Here is a 20245-nt window from a genome sequence, read left to right on the forward strand (position 1 = left end):
TAGAATTCAGTTACTTAACGTAACAAAAAATAGTTTTTATGACTTTATAATTATGATAAATATAGTTTAATGACTATACGTGAAATTAATTCATATTTTGTTGGAATATTAACAAATAAGTAGAGTTTTAATCAATTCATTTTTTTGGATTATTTTTCAGGTTTGAATCCTCATAGAGAGATTACATTGGTGCATGATATTAATTACAAAAATAATCGTGTGGAAGCAGCATGGCCATTGGGTTGTGCAATTGACGTAGTCTCATCATCATCTTCAAGGACTCACATTTCATCTTCTTAATTAAATATTATTTCTAATCTAATTAATTAATCAATGCTTTGTAAGGCATTGTGTTTCTCTTGTTTAATTTACACCTTATTTGGATGACTGATGCATATTCTTTTATAATATATCGTATTATATTATGTTACTTTGATATAATATTTATTTGATATATATTAAGATATTTTTTTTATGTTTGAGGTTTATAATTCAAAAAAACGGTAATATTGAGATGAAGTTAGAGTTGAGGTGTTCAAACACATTAAAGTCGATATGCTTAAATCATCACTCCCTTATTTTGATCAAGAATATATATGTTGCACTAGCATATGTGGAGACTTTAATCTCTCTTAATGGTCTGTATTATATTACAACTAAGTTTAATTTATTTATTTTCGTATTTCATTAATTCGAGTTTTTGCTATGTATTCTTTCTTTTTTATTTGGTTTTCATGTGTTCATGATTAGAACAAGTTCACTCTAAAAGTTAAATTGTTTGATTGGGTTTATTTAGCGGTGATTTAGATAAGGGTTGACAAATCAAATCCAACCTGTCCAATCCGATTCAATTCATATAGGTTTGAATTGGTTATTGACCCATCCATTTTAATCCATTAAAAATTGGGTTGATTTTTTTAATTTTTTTTTTTGATTTTATATGTTATATATAATTATAATAAAGAAAAATATTTTTTATTAGGTATTAAAAACTTATAAAATAACAATAAAACTATTAAAACTTAATAAAAATTGGTCGGGTTGACTCCGTACCAACCTGTTTTGACTCATCCCACTTTGGTCCAAACAAATTTTGGTTGACTTAAGTCTTGATCCGTTTATTATCTTGATTTATTTTGACCCGTCTAAATTTAACTCAATTCGCTCAATTGCCACCCCTAATTTACCGGCAATTATAGAGCGGTGATTAATAAAGGCATAATGAAACATGGTGACATATATTTCTTGTATTTTATTTTTAAAAAAGAAGAGGAAAAGTCAGAAGTTAGTAAAATTTTAAAGTCCAAGTTGCAATACTATATTTGTTCTGCAATAAATTAATCACAAAGATATAGAACCGGTCCAATTCAAGATGCAACTTGTATTAACATTTGGTGGGGAATTAAATTATTCACTTTGTGTGTTATCGTAATATTGTTATATTAATGTGTATTGTTGTAGTGGACAAATTAAAATAAACGGAGTTGTGAGAGTAACAAATTAAATTTCTTGGACTTGGGAGGCATCTTGCAAAATAGTTGATCTAATACTATACAGTGAGCTTTTTTGGTTTCATCAATGAATACTCAAGGAGAATCATCATCATCTTCTTCCCACTTGTTTTATGATGTATTTCTTAGTTTCAGAGGTGAAGATACTCGCAAAAACTTCACTGGTCATCTTTACACCCAATTGTGTCAAGCTGGAGTTCATACATTCATAGATGATGAGGAATTGAGAAAGGGAGACGTCATTTCAAACAAACTTGACAAAGCAATTGAACAATCAAGGGTTGCCATTGTTGTTTTCTCCAAAAATTATGCTTCCTCTAGTTGGTGTCTTGATGAACTCGTTAAAATTCTCGATTGCAGAGAGAGGTTAAATCAGGTAGTTTTGCCTATTTTTTATGATGTTGATCCTTCTCAAGTGCGAAAGCAAACTGGGTCCTTTGGCGAAGCTTTGGCACACAAGGAACGATTGTTTGGAGCTGAAAGAATGGAAAAGTGGAAAGCAGCACTCACTGAAGCTGCGAATTTATCTGGATGGGATCTGCAAAACATGGCTGATGGGTAAGACTTCTTACTTCAACTATAGAATTTTAAATTAAAGCGTTTGCCTAAGCATATAAACTGGTTAATTTTGGAACATTGCAAAGTCTTCTATATTTTTTAAATTCCGTGTCAAGACAAATCAAACTACATCCAGAGAGCAGTATTAATGGACAATTTCTATTCTCTATCCTCGAGTTCCGTGTTATCTGTTAGCTATTGATTTCCATTCTATCCAGGGAGAACTAGGTTTAACTTCTGATATTGCTAAAAAAACTGTAGGCATGAATCAAAATTTATCGGAAGTATTATAAAACAAGTTCTGCAAGAGGCCAACCAGACACCTCTAGATGTTGCTCATTACCCAATTGGATTAGATTCTCCTATCGAGCATATAGAGTTGTTACTGCAAAGTGGATGTGAGCATGAAGTTCGCATGGTTGGTATATGTGGCGTTGGTGGAATTGGAAAAACAACTCTGGCAAAAGCTATCTACAATCGAATATTTCAACAGTTTGGTGGTAGTTGCTTCCTTTCGGATATTAGATCAAAAGCTGAAGAATTGGGTCTAGTCAAGCTACAAGAAAAAGTACTTCGTCAAATTCTCAAAACTAAGGAGTTCGAAGTTGATAGTGTTGCTGAAGGTGTCAATCTAATCAAAGCAAGACTTGGGTCAAAGAAGGTTCTAATTGTTCTTGATGACGTGGATCATAGAAGCCAATTAGAATCCTTGACAAGAGAAAGAAGTTGGTTTGGCTCTGGTAGTGTAATAATTATTACAACCCGAGACGAGCATTTGCTACATGGGCTCACAAGAAGTGAGATATACCAGACCGAACTTTTAAATGTAAATGAAGCTCAACAACTTTTTTATTGTCATGCTTTTAATAACAGTCTTTCTCCACCACAAGAATATGTTGAGCTGGCACAAGACATAATAAAATATTCAGGTGGGCTACCATTAGCTCTTGTGACATTGGGGTCACATCTGCAAGGGAGATCCGTTGAAGAATGGAGAAATGAGTTCAAAATACTAAAAGCAATTCCTCATTATGATATTCAAAAGATTCTCCAGATAAGCTTTGATGGACTTGATGATAATACTCAGAGTGTTTTCCTTGATATCGCGTGCGCCTTCCATGGATTTTTTGAGGATGAAGTTACTAATACATTAAATGCGTGTGGTTTTTATTCTGAAAGTGCTATTTCAACCTTAGTGCAAAGGAACTTGCTCCAAAGGGATTGGCATAATTTAGTGATGCATGATCTTGTACGGGATATGGGGAGAGAAATCGTTCGCAGGGAATCACCTCGAGACTCTGGAAAACGGAGTAGATTGTTCAACCCTCAAGAAGTCTGTGACGTTCTACAAGGAAATAAAGTCAGTAAATTTCATTATCTTTATCTTGGTTAATACACTTTTTTGTCTTTTTATTTTACTTAATTTGATATAATTTGCTTATAATTTATGTGTCACCACAAGAATTCAATTCATTTGTGCTTAGTTCGTTCTGGCTTGTAAATTATATCTAGTTGTTTTTACCACTCTGTACTTGAAATAAACATTTACTAAGTCTAAACACTCAAACTATCAAAGACAAAATTATCAAATAAAATTTACTTATTCAGTAATTATATAAATCGGTTTGCTGAAAGATATTTCTTATTAAATATCCTTTAGTTGGATATAATGTGTAGATTGATTTTTATTGGTAGATAATTTGTTCTCTTTGTTTGACCTTCAATTTGTATAAAGCATTTCTCTCTCTTAATTTCTCATAGGTAACATGGTCTTATAGTACTTTTCTTTTTACTTAACTACAGGGTTCTGAAAATGTAGAAGTATTGGTGGTAGAACGACAAACATTAAAAGATGTGAAGCTGAGCACCAAAGCATTTCAGAAAATGATAAAACTTAGGGTGCTTAAAATCGACGACTTACATATTAGTGGAGATTTTGAGCTATTGTCCAAGGAGCTCAGATGGTTGTCTTGGGAAGGATGTCCTTTAAAATGTGTACCATCAAATTTTCCATCTGACCAACTTGTATTTCTGAATATGAAAGGGAGTAATATCCAAGAACTTGGTTTGAATTTGCAGGTTCGTTACTCAATTCGGCAATTTCATGTGTACAGTTATATTGCAACTAAGAGAAAGAAAATCTTAATTGACACTATATTTTGTTTATTTTAGTATTGTAGAAATTTGAAGAAGCTGGATCTCTCTGATTGCAAGCACCTCAGAAATACTCCAAACTTCAGCGGTTCACGAAGTCTCGAGATTTTGTGGCTTGAGAATTGCTCAAGTCTGAAGGAGATCCATCCATCAATAGGAAATTTGGACAGACTAACTGCTCTTCATTTGTATGGTTGCAAAAAGATTACAGATCTTCCAAGCAACACATGCCAGCTAAAATCCCTCGAAGACTTGGACATTACTTACTGCTCATCTTTACAAACACTGCCAGCTGACATTGGAGATATGCAAAGCCTAAGACATCTCTATGCACAAGATACGGGTATAAAACAATTGCCCGGATCTATTGAAATGCTAAGAAATCTTAAAAAATTGCAAGTGGGAGGTCAAAATATAGAGGCCAAAAGGAGAGTTTATCAAAGAAGATCCCACCATATAGAATCCTTGTCAATTTCTATTTCTCGTTTAAACCTTCGATATTGTGGTTTCTCCAAGGCTGATATTCCTAGGGATATTGGGACTTTATCCAACTTACATGATTTAGATTTGAGCGGCAACAGTTTCCTCTGTCTACCCTTTGATTTCTCCAAGTTACCATGGTTGAAGTCCTTGCGTTTGAATGATTGTGTGAATCTTCAAACACTCCCGTCAATATCAAATTTAGAGTACCTTAGCATTCTTGAACTTAGGAATTGCCAAAAACTGGTCAAGATTACAGGGTTGGACAACCTCCCTTCAATACAGGAGATCGACACTCTTAATTGTACTTCTCTGCAGAATCCATTTAATGAAGGCTTCTTTAGTTCCCATGGTCTATCAATCTCATCTAGAATATATGCAGTGTTTGAGGTAAGTCCCTTTATTTTTGTGTGTCTCGTATCACATTATTAATTAATGTTCTAATTGTGTCTTAATTTGTCTGATAAAGCTGCGGTTACACATTTATCTCCAAAGCAATGAGATTCCAGATTGGTGCAGCAATCAAGTAACAGCTCCATCTATCTGTTTCACTATTCCCTCCGTAAATAAGAAAAAGTTGTTAGGAATGATTCTCTGGTTTGTTTGCGACTCTAAGATTTTATCCCAGTTTGGACACTTCCTTGTTTCCATATCCAATAAAAAGCCTTTAGTTTTTTACTGGACTAGGTATATTACTACACCCGAATCACACGGAGAAGTATCATGTGTATATTACATATCTTGCTTAACTAGTCATTATTCTGGCCTGATGATCAAAGACGGGGAAAAGATAACAGTCGAGGAGGGCCCTGACAAAGGTAGAGTAAAGAAGATAGGGGTACATCTGTTATACTTAGACAAACATGGAAATGTTACATCTTCCCCACCAATCCTTGAAGAAAATCATTCGCATTCTCAGATAATGAACAGAGAGAGTCTCGGTGGAAATGAACTCAAAAAGAGTGTCAAACAGAGGATATCAGCTCAATCCTTGAAGAACATCATCACTCGCTTCAAATCTTAATCGAATCATAATTAACTTGCTCCAGTTTCTTATCAACATGCAATATTCAAAATGCTCATCCAACTACAATCTGATTTTGTTAAAAAGTATTTTTCATCCGACAGATGCCAAATACTCTTTGCAAGTTGTCATCCAATGAAAATTTTGCTAGTGTTACTATTAAGGGATGGATTGACCATAGAAGTTATGGGTTTCACATAACTCAGTAATGTTGGTTCAAATCATGTTGTTGTGTTAAGACATTTTGGCAAGCAAAAAAGATTGGGACGTGATCAAGAACTTAGAACAACCTCTACTATGGGATTATCTGAGCCTAAAGGCTGTGGGATGCCAAGTACCATGGTGATTTAAATCCTTTCTTTTAATTCAGTACTGATTCAGAGGAGGAAAAAAGGTTTAGAATGAAGTTAAGGATATTTCATGTAATAGATAATGATTATGTTTGCATTGTTTCCACAGAAGGGCTGAAGGAGTGCAGGGAAGCATAAGCAGTTTTATAGGAATGCATATTTAGTCTACTAATATACCTGACAGACGCGGAGAACTATCATGTGTACATTTCATATCTTACTCAAATGATGAACCTTTTTATGGCCTGAAGATTGAAGGCGGGGAAAAGAAAACAGTCAAGGAGGGCGCTGACGAAGGTATAGTAAAGAAGATAGGGATCTGTTATATTTAGACCAACATAGGAATGTTATATTTTTGCCGGCAGTTGTGGATCATTCTTATACTGATCTCTACCCAAAAAGACTTTCATCAAACTACTCCTCTTTGATAAAAGATCAAAGTTTCTGTGTTCGGTAGCAAGGAAAATATGTTCCATGAAAACGTTTATTGTAAAAGTATTTGTATATATAACACTAAGTAGAAATGTACTTGTCTGCAGAATCCATTCAATGAATGCATCTTTAGTGCCACTGCTTTATCAATTCCATCTGGAAAATATCCAATACATGAGGTTAGTCCCCTCTCTCTCTCTCTCTCTCTCGTATCACATTAATAATTAATGATCTAATTGTATTTTAATTTGTCTGATGAAGCAGATTTTACAAATTTGTGTCGAATGCAATGAGATTCCAGATGGGTGCAGCAATAAAGTAACAACTCCATATATCTGTTTCACTATGCCCACAATACATAATAATAAGTTGTTAAGAATGGTTCTCTGGTTTGTTGGAGACTTTGAGGCTTTATCCTATTTTGGACACTTCCTTGTTACTGTTGCCCATAAAAAGCCTTTAGTTATGGAGTGTTTGGGTGTAGGAAAATACCCGAATTACACGAAGAAATATCATGTGTATTTGACATATCTTGCTTACGTAGACCTTTTGATGGCCTGATGCTCAAAGGTGGGGAAGAGATAACAGTCGAGGAGGGCCCTTACAACGGTGTAGTAAAAAAGATAGGTATCCATCTGTTATACTTAGACCAACACGGTAATGTTACATCTTTCCCCATTTCCAGAAAAACTTCAGCAGGGCATAAAAGAGCAAAGTTCTGAGTCAAGCTTGGGAATGAGTGATGACTGAATCTGTGGTTTCGAGATTGCTCAGGTCTGAGACTTCTATTTCGAGATTTTCTTTTCTAAGAAGAGTATGCCACTTACAATCCTTGTCATCGACTTCTATTTCGTGTTTGTCTGAGACTTCTTTTCCTAAGTTTATTGGGAGTTTATGCTGCCTAGAAGTTTTAGATTTGAGCAGTAACAATTTTCACTGAGGTTCTTGCTTTTGAATGACAATGAGAATCTTCAAACACTTCCATCAGTTGCTTCTGTATAAAATGTTGTTTTATTTATGTAATCAACTTTTTCCATTGTATACTGCTAGTTTTTTGAGCTGCACTAAAACTTAGTAAAAAGAGATGAATCTGTATAGTGAATATACATCTCATAAATGTTTGTGGTGATTTATGGTCATTATTTGCAAATTTCATATACTTCATCAGTTCTTATTTACTTGTCAAATATTTTCTAATTTGATTTCCCTTTTTACTTCGTCATTCGTTTTTACAAATGAAGGAAGACCAATTATTTTCTTCCTATTATAGCTTTAATTTATTAACATTGAATTAATGTCTTTGAAAAATGTAGTGAGTAAATATGTTTAAGATTCTATCAATTAATAAGGTAAAATGGTAAACTCACTATACCAATCATTGTTTTTTTAACAGGTGTGTCAAGTCAAAATTTAACAAGTAAAAAGGGACGAAAAGAGTATATACTTTGTGAATTGAGATTTATGTCCTTGCTTTGACTAGTTCTTGAGATGCTAAATAATTCCAAATAATATTAATTTGATTTTCATGACCAAACACCTACTTGTTGATCTCAATTACGTAAAATCTCTATAAAAAGATAACCGAAGAATGTCTCTAAGTCAACTACTGGTAAGACTATTCAAAAAGAAGAACTTATATTATAAGAAAATATTCAAAAAGGAGTAAAAAAAAAGTTAAGGAGAAGAAAGAGGAGGTAAATAACGTGTATATTTATGATACGTTAAGTAAGCAATATATTTGTTTATGTAATAAATTAATTGCAAAGAATCAATTAGGAATTTGGTTGAAAATAGAATTAAGTACTCTCTTCCTCTCATATTAGTTAATTATTATATTATAAATAATTATTTCAAATAAATATTTTCTATATTATCCTTGTAATTAATTCTTTTTAAAAGTGTTCATATTTGTTTATAAAATTCCAAAATATTTTTTGAAAGGGTGAATTAATAAAATTAACAAGATTTTCTCCATACCCAGGGCTTGAACCCGAAACCTCTGGTTAAGGGTGAAACACTCCCACGAGTGCACCACAACCATGTTGGTATATTATCATTTTATTTATTGCTAATGAATGTGTGTCATCATACTGGAGAAATTAAAATGAACGAGCGTCCCAATAGCAAATTTACTTGGGATCAACAAAGATTGTGGTGCAGTAGAAAGTACTCATTCATCCTAGATCAAACTCTCGGGTTCGAGTTTCCCTTGGTATAAAGTCGCTTTTTTGAGGGAGCGCTTTACCTTCAATGTGGAACTTTCTAGTGCAAATTTAAATTTAATCGGGTTCCAATGTGGTATGAACAACAAGTGGAAATCAAATAAAAAAATTTTTTTAAAAAAATTCTTATTTTTGAAGGATTCGACACAGATATAGCAACATTTTCGAAAAATCTAAGTAACTTAGATTAAAAGACATATTAAAAAGGGAACAAAAGTGAAAGAGAAGAAAGAGGAGGCAAATAGCGTGTAAAATACCAAAATATGATAATCTTAATAAAGGCATAGTAGAACATCATGACATATTTGTTGTATTTTATTTTTAATAAAGAAGAGGAAAAGTCAGAAGTTGTAAAATTTGTTGCAATACTATATTTGTTCTGCAATAAATTAATCACAAAGATATAGAAACGGTCCAATTCAATAAATTATTCACTTTGTGTGTAATCGTAATATTGTTATTTTATTTATTGTTAATGAATGTATATCGTAATAAATGAACTGAGGGTGAGAGTAAACAAATTAAATTTCTTAGGACTTGGGAGGCATCTTGCAAAAGAGTTGATCTAATACTATACAGTGAGCTTTATTGGTTTCATCCATGAATACTCAAGGAGAATCATCTTCTACTTCTTCTAACTTCTCTTATGATGTGTTTCTCAGTTTCAGAGGTGAAGATACTCGTAAAAACTTCACTGGTCATCTTTATTTCCGATTATGTCAAGTCGGAGTTAATACTTTCATAGATGATGAGGAATTGAGAAAAGGAGACGTCATTTCAAACAAACTTGACAAAGCAATTGAACAATCTAGGGTTGCTATTGTTGTTCTCTCCAAAAATTATGCTTCATCTAGTTGGTGTCTTGATGAACTCGTTAAAATTCTCGATTGCAGAGCGAAGTTAAAGCAGGTAGTTTTGCCTATTTTCTATGATGTTGATCCTTCTCAAGTGTGAAAGCAAACAGGGTCCTTTGGCGAAGCTTTGGCAAAACACAAGGAACGATTGTTTGGAGCTGAAAGAATGGAAAAGTGGAAAGCAGCACTCACAGAAGCTGCAAATTTATCTGGATGGGATTTGAGAAATATTGCTGATGGGTAAAACTTATTAATTTAATTAGAATTTAAGAATTTGCTTAAGCTTATAAGTTGGTTAGTTTTGAAACATTGTGAAGTCTTCCAATATTTCTTAAAACTCAGTGCCCAATCAAACTAAGGGAGTAGTAATAATCGATAATCTGGTAAAATAACAGCAATTAACCTGTTAAATGTAGTTAGAATTTACTAATAGTATAAAAACATCAATATGTGTATATAAATTCAGTTCTCTAGCCTCGAGTCCCTGTTATCTGTTGGCTATTGATTTTGTTTTGTTCATCAAATATTTTCAAATATCAAAGTATGGTTTTGCTTTTTTACTTTTAACTTTTGTTGTTGCTATAAAATTGTAGGCATGAATCAAAATTTATTGAAAGTATTATAAAACAAGTTCTTCAAGAGGTCAACCAGAGACCTCTAGATGTTGCTCATTACCCAATTGGATTAGATTATTCTATCCAACATATAGAGTTGTTATTGCAAAGTGGATGTGACCATGAAGTTCGTATGGTTGGTATATGTGGTGTTGGTGGAATTGGAAAAACAACTCTGGCAAAAGCTATCTACAATCGAATATTTCAGCAGTTTGATGGTAGTTGCTTCCTTTCAGACGTTAGATCAAAAACTGAAGAATTGGGTCTAGTCAAACTTCAAAAGAAACTACTTAATCAAATCCTCAAAACTAAGGAATTTGAAGTTGATAGTGTGGCTGAAGGTGTTAATCTCATCAAAGCAAGACTTGGGTCTCAGAAGGTTCTAATTGTTCTTGATGACGTGGATCATAGAAGCCAATTAGAATCCTTAACAAGAGAAAGAAGTTGGTTTGGCTCTGGTAGTGTAATAATTATTACAACCCGAGACGAGCATTTGTTGTATGGCCTTACAACAAGTGAGATATACCAGGCCAAACTTTTAAATGACAACGAAGCTCAGCAACTTTTTTCTCTTCATGCTTTCAATAGTTTTTCTCCACCACAAGAATATGATGAGCTGGCACAAGACAAAATAAAATATTCAGGTGGGTTACCATTAGCTCTTGTGACATTAGGGTCACATTTGCAAGGGAGATCCATAGAAGAATGGAGACACGAGTTCAAAAAACTAAGAGCAATTCCTCATTGTGATATTCAANACTTTTTTCTCGTCATGCTTTCAACAGTTTTTCTCTACCACAAGAATATGATGAGCTGGCACAAGACATAATAAAATATTCAGGTGGGTTACCATTAGCTCTTGTGACATTAGGGTCACATTTGCAAGGGAGATCCATAGAAGAATGGAGACATGAGTTCAAAAAACTAAGAGCAATTCCTCATTGTGATATTCAAAAGATTCTCCAGATAAGCTTTGATGGACTTGATGACAATACTAAGAGTGTTTTCCTTGATATCACATGCGCCTTCCATGGATGTTATGAGGATGAAGTGACCAAAACATTAAATGCGTGTGGTTTTTATTCTGAAAGTGCAATTTCTACCTTAATCCAAAGGAACTTGCTCCAAAGGGATTGCCGTTATTTGGTGATGCATGATCTAGTGCGGGATATGGGAAGAGAAATCGTTCGCTTGGAATCACCTCGAGACTCGGGAAAACGGAGTAGATTGTTCAACCCTCAAGAAGTCCGTGATGTTCTACAAGGAAATAAAGTTAGTAAATTTGGATTATCTTTATTTGATATACATTTGCTTATAATTTATGTTGTCACCACAAAAACTCATTTCATTTGTGCTCAATACTTCTTTGGCTAGTAAATTATCTCTAGTTGTTTGCGAACCACTCTGTACTTGAAATGAGTCAAAGACAAAATTATCAAATAAAATTCAGTTATTTAATAATTATATAAATTGATTTGTTGAAAGATATTTCTTATTAAATATTTGGATATAATGTGTAAATTTATTTTCTTGGTAGATAATTTTTGTTCTCTTTGATTGACCTTTAATTTGTATAAAACATTTCTCTCTCTTAATTTCTTATACTTAACATGGTCTTATGGTACTTAACATGGTCTTACAGGGTTCCGAAAATGTAGAAGTACTGGTGGTAGAACGATGGGCATTAAAGGGTGTGAAGCTGAGCACCAAAGCATTTCAGAAAATGATAAATCTTAGGGTCCTTAAACTCGACGACTTACATATTAGTGGAGATTTTGAGCTATTGTCCAAGGAGCTCAGATGGTTGTCTTGGAAAGGATGCCCTTTGAAATGTATACCATTAAATTTTCCAGCTGAAAAACTTGTAGTTCTGAATATGGAAGGGAGCGATGTCCAAGACTTTGGTTTGAATTTGCACGTTCATTTCTCAATTCTGCAATTTCACGTGTACTGTTATATCGCAATTATGTGAAGGAAAATGTTAATTGAAATTATATTTTGTTTACATTTTAGTGTTGTAGAAGTTTGAAGGAGCTGAATCTCTCTGATTGCAAGCGCCTCAGAAGTACTCCAAACTTCAGGGGTTCACGAAGTCTTGAAACTTTGTGGCTTGAGAATTGCTCAAGTCTAAAGGAGATCCATCCATCAATAGGAAATTTGGAAAGACTAATTGATCTTCAATTGAGTGGTTGCAAAAAGATTACGGATCTTCCGAGCAGCATATGCCAGCTAAAATCCCTTGAATACTTGAGCATTAATGACTGCTTATCTTTACAAACACTGCCAGTTGACATTGGAGATATGCAAAACCTAATAATTCTTCATGCATGGGATACTGGTATAAAACAATTGCCTGTATCTGTTGAAATGCTAAGAAATCTTGAACATTTGCAAGTGGGAAGTCGAAATTTAGAGGCCAAAAGGAGTTTTTCTCGAAGAAGAAGAAGAAGAGTCCGCCGCATAGAATCCTTGCCAATTTTTATTTTTCATTTATGCCTTCCATATTTTGGTTTCTCCGAGGATGATATTCCCAGAGATATTGGAAGATTATCCAACTTACGTTTTTTAGATTTGAGGGACAACAATTTCCTCTATCTACCCTTTGATTTTTCCAAGTTACCATTGTTGATTTCCTTGTGTTTGAATGATTGTAAGAATCTTCAAACACTCCCATCACTATCAAATTTAGAGTACCTTGAAACTCTTGAACTTAGGAATTGCCAAAAACTGGTCAAGATTACAGGGTTGGACTACCTCCCGTCAATAAAGAAGATGGACATGATTAATTGTACTTCCCTGCAGAATCCAATCAATGAAGGTTTCTTTAGTGCCCCTGCTCTGTCAACTCCGTCTGTAAAATATCTGGAGGTTTAGTCCCTCTTCCTCTCTCTCATTCTCATATGACATTATTAATGATCTAATTTTGTCTTAATTAATATGTCTGATGAAGCTGCAGTTACAAATTTATGTCGAAAGCAATGAGATTCCAGATTGGTGCAACTATAAAGTAACAGCTCCATCTATTTGTTTGACTATGCCCACAGTACATAATACTAAGTTCTTAGGAATGATTCTCTGGTTTGTTTGCGACTTTTGCAATGTAACCACCCGACTTCAAAAGTTTGATGTTACTATTGGCCAGCCTTCAGCTTTTAAGTTAAGTTGGCATTTTGATATACCTGACAGTCAGGGAGAAGTATCATGTGTATATTACTTCTCTTGCTCAAACAATAGACCTTTTAATGGTCTGAACATCAAAGGCGGGGAACAGATAAGAGTAGAGGATGGCACTGGCGGAGCCGTAGTAAAGAAGATAGGAATACATCTGTTTTATTTAGATCAACATGGTAATGTTACTTCTTTGCCGGCAGTTGTGGATCATTCTTATACTCCCAACCCACAAAGATAAATGTTTGATTTGGGTTGATATAAATTTTTAAGCTGACAAAAAATTGACAAGCAAACTACTTATTGTAATAAATAGAATTCTTACAACTGCTTCGAGATTATTGCTGCTTTGACAGTATTTGTACAAGATTTTATGTGAACATTCCCTGGCCAATTGAAACAAACACTGTTAGCAACATCTCATACTATATCAATCATGAAATTTTCAGTGAAACGTTGCCACTATAACGAAGTTTGACTGTACTTGTATAATGTTAAACCATCATCGTACGAGACATGCCGCCCTTACCTCCAAGGTGGAGCATTTTCATCAGACATGCTCAAATGCAACAAATCCATACGGATATGATGATCAAAATTGAATGACCGCGAAAGAAATTAAACAAATAGAAGCTAGAATGTCAATTGACTCACTAATAATGCATCAATCTCAGATAACTGAATTCCTTTGCTAAGGTAACTACTTACATAGCTTCAGAGTCCAGACCAAAACAGAACACAAGCAGGGGTAATTCAATGTCCAAATGTACTGTGGACTACCTCTGGAAACACCCATTGTCACAACCCAAGTATATAACACGTGTTTCCGCTTTGGCCCTACCGACCTAACGGATTTATTCCTTGAGCTACGTCATGTTATAGTCTACTAATAACCCGTGTACCATGTGAACTTGCACTGCAACCTTTTAAAACACTTTACTTTCACTTAAGATGTCATGTGCGATGGGTAGGAAGAAGGGATGGGAGAAAATCAGGTGTCACACACCTCAAACCATGTTGTAGTCCCACATCATTTGTTGGATGGAACGTGGAGTACTGCTCTTTATATGACTTTGGACAATTTTCTCCACATGAGGTAACTTTTTAGAGTTGAGTTAAATCCAAATGAAAATGACATGAATGAATCAAGCTTTTAACATATGAGATATTTTAGGAATTTGTTTAAAAATAAAAAGGGTCCAATTCAAGATGCAACCACTATGTGGGTAGAGAAATTTAGAATGTGAAACCATTCAATTAAAAAGAAAAAGAATTGAATGTTTCCGTTTAATTTCCATCAACTTTCCTCCACAATAAGATTGCCTATCAAGAGTCCCTTTAGTCTATAAGAGTGAGTGAAATATGTCTATGAAATATCTTGGGAACTTCCCTTTAATTTCTGTTAACCTTCTTTGGGGGGTTGTAAATGGGTTGACCCAAAATTAATTTTGAAGGAACAAATAATTACTTGTGGCTATATATATAAGTATCTTTCATTATAAAACAAAAATTTGACTAAAAATCCCTTTAGTTTATTCTTCCATATTTTGTCATCAAATATGCATACACAATTTGTTGTAGGAGAATCATCTTATTTCATGCTTCTCTTATGATGTATTTCTTAGTTTCAGAGGTGAAGATACCCGCAAAAACTTCACCGGTCATCTTTATTTCCAATTGTGTCAAGTTGGAGTTAATACTTTCATAGATGACGACGAATTGAGAAAGGGAGGTATCATTTCAACTAAATTTGATTGGACATAGTAATTATTAATAGCAATGTAAAATAGACACAACATAGTAATTATTCATTAGTTTTATAAACTGGATAAAAATTATTGGACATTCAAAAATAATATATTGGACAAGTAAAGATGAACGGACGGAGAAAAAGTAGTAAAGAAATAACAACTCTACATAAAGGCACAACAACTTTTATTGTTTCTAGTTGGAAACTTTAATTACTTGTAGCTGTAGCCTGTAGGGTTCTTGATAGGCCATGTTGTCATTCAACCATGTTGTAGGGGGAGTTGGTAGAAATTTGATGCAAACATTCAATTATTTTTCTGTTTGAATGTTTCCTCATTCAAAAATTTATTAGTACTAGTAAATTTCTAGGGATAATACATATATTTGACCTTAAACTTGGCTTCAAATTTTAACTTTGACCTCCAACTTTCATAGTGCACAAACAAACACTTTAACTATCCAACCTTTTAATAAATAAACACGCGATTTTTGGAGCCAAGAGCGTGAAATGCACACGCTGCCACGTGTATTATTGAGCCACTCAATGGCTGCCAACTAATTAAACACTTTACACCTCCATTTTAGAACTAAAAAAAATAAAAAATTAATTAAGGGTAGAGTTGTCATTTCAGCATTTTTTTCACTGTTGTGTGCCTCAAAAATTACTTCTCACTAGCGCAAAATGCGTGCACATCACGCGTTTTGCCAGGTAAGACACACATGTTTATTTATTAAAAGGTTGGATAGTTAAAGTGTCTATTTGTGCACTTTGAAAGTTGGAGGTCAAAGTTAAAATTTGATGCCAAGTTTAAGGTCCAATATATGTATTATGCCAAATTTCTAATAAGGATTCAGAAGAGTGAAAATAGTGAATGCCCAAAATAAGAAGAAATGTTTGCGCTGCAATACTTTTTATGAAAACAAAAATAATTAAGAAATAAATATTGGTTGTAATTCAATTCCAAAGTTAGCTCACGAAGGAAAGATTTCTCAGAACCATATAAAGAGTACTCCATATTCCCATCCCACAAACGATGTGGGACTACAACATGGTTTGAGGTGTGTGTGATACCTGATTTTCTCCCCTCCCTTGTTTCTACCCATCCATAGAGCGACTAACAAACTTCTAGACTGGCCGGTAAGTTCAGAAGAAAGGGGTGCCCATGACATCTTAAGTGAAAGTAAAGTGTTTTATAAGATATAGTGCAAGCTCACATGGTACATTTCTGTGGTTAATCCAATGAGAAATGCCAAGAGGAAGTTGTGGATTGCAGAAAAGCATAAAGCATACAAGAAGAGGAAATATAAATTATCCTTTTGATTATTTTTAAACTATATAGATAAAAATGATCATTATTAGTAAAAATCTACGAACGGAGTGAAAATAGATAATATTATGGACAAGTAAAAGTGAATGAAACACTGTGTAAGAGAGATCTTAGAAACTTCCTTTTCATTTCTGTGAGGTTGTAAATGAGGTGACCCAAATGTAAGTTTACAAGAAGAAACAATAACCTGGGGTATATAAGTAGCTTCTTCACTCATCTTTCTTTCATTATAAAACAAAAAATTTGACTAGAAATCCCTTTAATTTATTCTTCCATTTATTGTCATCAAATATGCATACACAATTTGTTGTAGGAGAATCATCTTCTTCTTCCCGCTTCTCTTATGATGTATTTCTCAGTTTTAGAGGCGAAGATACCCGCAAAACCTTCACTGGTCATCTTTACACCCAATTGTGTCAAGTCGGAGTTAAGACCTTCATAGATGATGAGGAATTAAGAAAGGGAGACGTCATTTCAACCGAACTTGAGAAAGCAATTGAACAATCAAGGGTTGCCATCGTTGTTTTCTCCAAAAATTATGCTTCGTCTAGTTGGTGTCTTGATGAACTTGTGAAAATTCTCGATTGCAGAGAGAGGTTAAAGCAGGTAGTTTTGCCTATTTTCTATGATGTTGATCCTTCTCAAGTGCGAAGGCAAACTGGGTCTTTTGGTGAAGCCTTGGAAAAACATAAGGAACGATTGTTTGGAACTCAAAGAGTGGAGAAGTGGAAAGCTGCACTGACTGAAGCTGCAAATTTATCTGGGTGGGATTTGCGAAATATTGCTGATGGGTAAGACTTCTTAATTCAACTATAAGATTTTGAATTTAAGCGTTTGCCTAATCTTATAAGTTGGTTAATTATGGAAAATTTCAAAATATTTCTATAGTTTTTAAATTCCATGTCAAATCAAACTACATCACATGAATTGGGACGAGTCTGTAGTAGTAATGGACAATCTCCATTCTCTAACCTCGATTTCTCTATTGGCTATTGTCTGTTGGGTATGGATTTTGTTTTTTTCATCAAATATTTTCAAATATCGAAGTTTCGTTTTTTTTATTTTAACTTCTGTTATTGCTGAAAAACCGTAGGCACGAATCAAAATTTATTGAAAGTATTATAGAACAAGTTTTGCAAGAGGCCAACCAGACACCTCTAGATGTTGCTCATTACCCAATTGGATTAGATTCTTCTATCGAGCATATAGAGTTGTTACTGCAAAGTGGATGTGAGCATGAAGTTCGCATGGTTGGTATATGTGGCGTTGGTGGAATTGGAAAAACAACTCTAGCAAAAGCTATCTACAATCGAATATTTCAACAGTTTGGTGGTAGTTGCTTCCTTTCGGACATTAGATCAAAAGCTGAAGAATTGGGTCTAGTCAAGCTGCAAGAAAAAGTACTTTGTCAAATTCTCAAAACTAAGGAGTTCGAAGTTGATAGTGTTGCTGAAGGTGTCAATCTAATCAAAGCAAGACTTGGGTCAAAGAAGGTTCTAATTGTTCTTGATGACGTGGATCATAGAAGCCAATTAGAATCCCTACAAGAGAAAAAAGTTGGTTTGGCTCTGGTAGTGTAATAATTATTACAACCCGAGACGAGCAATTGCTACATGGGCTTACAACAAATGAGATATACCGAGCCAAACTTTTAAATGAAAATGAAGCTCAACAACTTTTTTATTTCCATGCTTTTAACAGTCTTTCTCCACCACAAGAATATGTTAAACTGGCACAAGACATAATAAAATACTCATATGGGCTACCATTAGCTCTTGTGACATTGGGGTCACATCTGCAAGGGAGATCCGTTAAAGAATGGAGAGATGAGTTCAAGAAACTAAAAGCAATTCCTCATTGTGATATTCAAAAGATTCTCCAAATAAGCTTTGATGGACTTGATGATAATACTCAGAGTGTTTTCCTTGATATCGCATGCGCCTTCCATGGATGTTATGAGGATGAAGTGACCAAAACATTAAATGCGTGTTTTTATTCTGAAAGTGCTATTTCAACCTTAGTCCAAAGGAACTTGCTCCAAAGGGATTGTCGTAAGTTAGTGATGCATGATCTAGTGCGGGATATGGGAAGAGAAATTGTTCGCAAGGAATCACCTCGAGACTGTGGAAAACGGAGTAGATTGTTCAACCCTCAAGAAGTCCTTGATGTCCTACAAGGAAATAAAGTCAGTAAATTTCATTATCTTTATCTTGGTTATACTTTCTTTTCACTTTTTTTTTCCATTTAATTTGATATACATTTGCTTAGAATTTAGATTGTCACCACAAGAACTCAATTCATTTGTGCTTAATTCTTCTCTGGCTGGTAAATTATCTCTAGTTGTTTGCCAACCACTCTTTCCTAATTTCTCGTACCTTTCATTTTACTAAACAACAGGGTTCTGAAAATGTAGAAGTATTGGTGATAGAACGACAGGCATTAAATGGTGTGAAGCTGAGCACAAAAGCATTTCAGAAAATGATAAAACTTAGGGTGCTTAAAATCGACGACTTACATATCAGTGGAGATATTGAGTTATTGTCCAAGGAGCTCAGATGGTTTTCTTGGAAAAGATGTCCTTTAAAATGTATACCATCAAATTTTTCAGCAGAGAAACTTGTATTTCTGAATATGAGAGGGAGCAATATCCAAGAATTTGGTTTGAATTTGCAGGTTCGTTACTCAATTCTACAATTTGATGTGTACTGTTATATTGCAATTACGTGAAGGAAAATCTTAAATGAAATTATATTTTGTTTACTTTTAGTATTGTAGAAGTTTGAAGGAGCTGGATCTCTCTGATTGCAAGCACCTTAGGAGTACTCCAAACTTCAAGGGTTCACGAAGTCTTGAGTCTGTGATGTTTTGAGATTGCTCAAGCCTTAAAATTATCCATCCATCAATAGGGAATTTGGAAAGACTAATTAATCTTCATTTGAGTTATTGCAAAAATATTACGGATCTTCCGAGCAGCATATGCCAGCTAAAATCCCTTGAATACTTGGACATTACTTTCTGCTCATCTTTACAAACACTGCCAATTGACATTGGAGATATGCAAAGCCTAACTCATGTTATTGCATGTGGTACGGGTATAAAACAGTTGCCTGGATCTGTTGAAATGCTAAGGAATCTTAAAGTTTTGGAACTGGGAGGTCGAGATTTAGAGGCCAAAAGGAGTTTTTCTCGAAGAAGAGTCTGCCGCATAGAATCCTTATCTAATTTTATTTCGATTTTATGTCTTGAATACTGTGGTTTCTCTGAGGCTGATATTCCTAGGGATATTGGGAGATTATCCAACTTACATGATTTAGATTTGTGTGGCAACAGTTTCCTCTATCTACCGTTTGATTTTTCTAAGTTACCATTGTTGGTGTTCTTGTATTTGAGTGATTGTAAGAATCTTCAAACACTCCCGTCAATATCAAATTTAGAGAAGCTTAAAATTCTTGGACTTAGGAATTGCCAAAAACTAGTCAAGATTACAGGGTTGGACGACCTCCCTTCAATAGAGAGGATGGACATGATTAATTGTACTTGTCTGCAGAATCCATTGAATGAAGGCTTCTTTAGTGCCCAGGCTCTATCAATTCCGTCTAGAAAACATCAGGTGTACGAGGTTAGTCCCTCTCCCTCTCTCTGATCTCTCTCTCATATCACATTATTAATTAATGATCTAATTGTGTCTTTATTTGTCTGATGAAGCAGCAGGTACAAATTTGTTTCGAAAGCAATGAGATTCCAGATTGGTGCAGCAAAATTCGTCTTGTATTCCCAAGATACTTAGAACTCACAACTAGA

The 20245-nt window shown here is 34.3% G+C and overlaps 2 protein-coding genes and 1 pseudogene across 2 annotated transcripts in view; all 3 read left to right on the top strand.

Annotated features, from left to right (window-relative positions):
* LOC125852586 (disease resistance protein RUN1-like) overlaps positions 1 to 7538 on the top strand; it is a 47735-nt gene extending 40197 nt beyond the window's left edge. The window contains exons 2-8 of the mRNA XM_049532311.1: positions 1876 to 2069; positions 2331 to 3429; positions 3873 to 4148; positions 4242 to 5093; positions 5173 to 6374; positions 6617 to 6688; positions 6774 to 7538. Of these exons, the coding sequence (XP_049388268.1) occupies positions 1876 to 2069; positions 2331 to 3429; positions 3873 to 4148; positions 4242 to 5093; positions 5173 to 5727 (2976 nt within the window). The 3' untranslated portion in view covers positions 5728 to 6374; positions 6617 to 6688; positions 6774 to 7538. The remainder of the gene's footprint in view (positions 1 to 1875; positions 2070 to 2330; positions 3430 to 3872; positions 4149 to 4241; positions 5094 to 5172; positions 6375 to 6616; positions 6689 to 6773) is intronic.
* A 1793-nt stretch (positions 7539 to 9331) lies between these two features.
* Positions 9332 to 13608, top strand: LOC125852579 (disease resistance protein RUN1-like; annotated as a pseudogene).
* Positions 13609 to 16735: 3127 nt separating this feature from the next.
* On the top strand, positions 16736 to 19313 carry LOC125852580 (disease resistance protein Roq1-like). The gene is made up of 5 exons (XM_049532308.1): positions 16736 to 17235; positions 17538 to 18020; positions 18146 to 18629; positions 18842 to 19117; positions 19212 to 19313. The coding sequence occupies exons 1-5, from the start codon at positions 16736 to 16738 to the stop codon at positions 19311 to 19313; spliced, it is 1845 nt and encodes a 614-aa protein (XP_049388265.1).
* The last annotated feature ends 932 nt before the right edge of the window (positions 19314 to 20245 follow it).

This window comes from Solanum stenotomum, unplaced genomic scaffold (assembly GCF_019186545.1).
Source record: "Solanum stenotomum isolate F172 unplaced genomic scaffold, ASM1918654v1 scaffold37307, whole genome shotgun sequence".
Lineage (NCBI taxonomy): Eukaryota > Viridiplantae > Streptophyta > Magnoliopsida > Solanales > Solanaceae > Solanum > Solanum stenotomum.

Coding starts and splice junctions, on each gene's coding strand:
- LOC125852580 (XM_049532308.1), top strand. CDS start 16,736: ATGCATACACAATTTGTTGTAGGAGAATCATCTTCTTCTTCCCGCTTC. Junction 18,021..18,145: donor GTTGGTTTGGCTCTGGTAGT/GTAATAATTATT, acceptor TGCTTTTAACAG/TCTTTCTCCACCACAAGAAT. Junction 19,118..19,211: donor AATTTGGTTTGAATTTGCAG/GTTCGTTACTCA, acceptor GTTTACTTTTAG/TATTGTAGAAGTTTGAAGGA.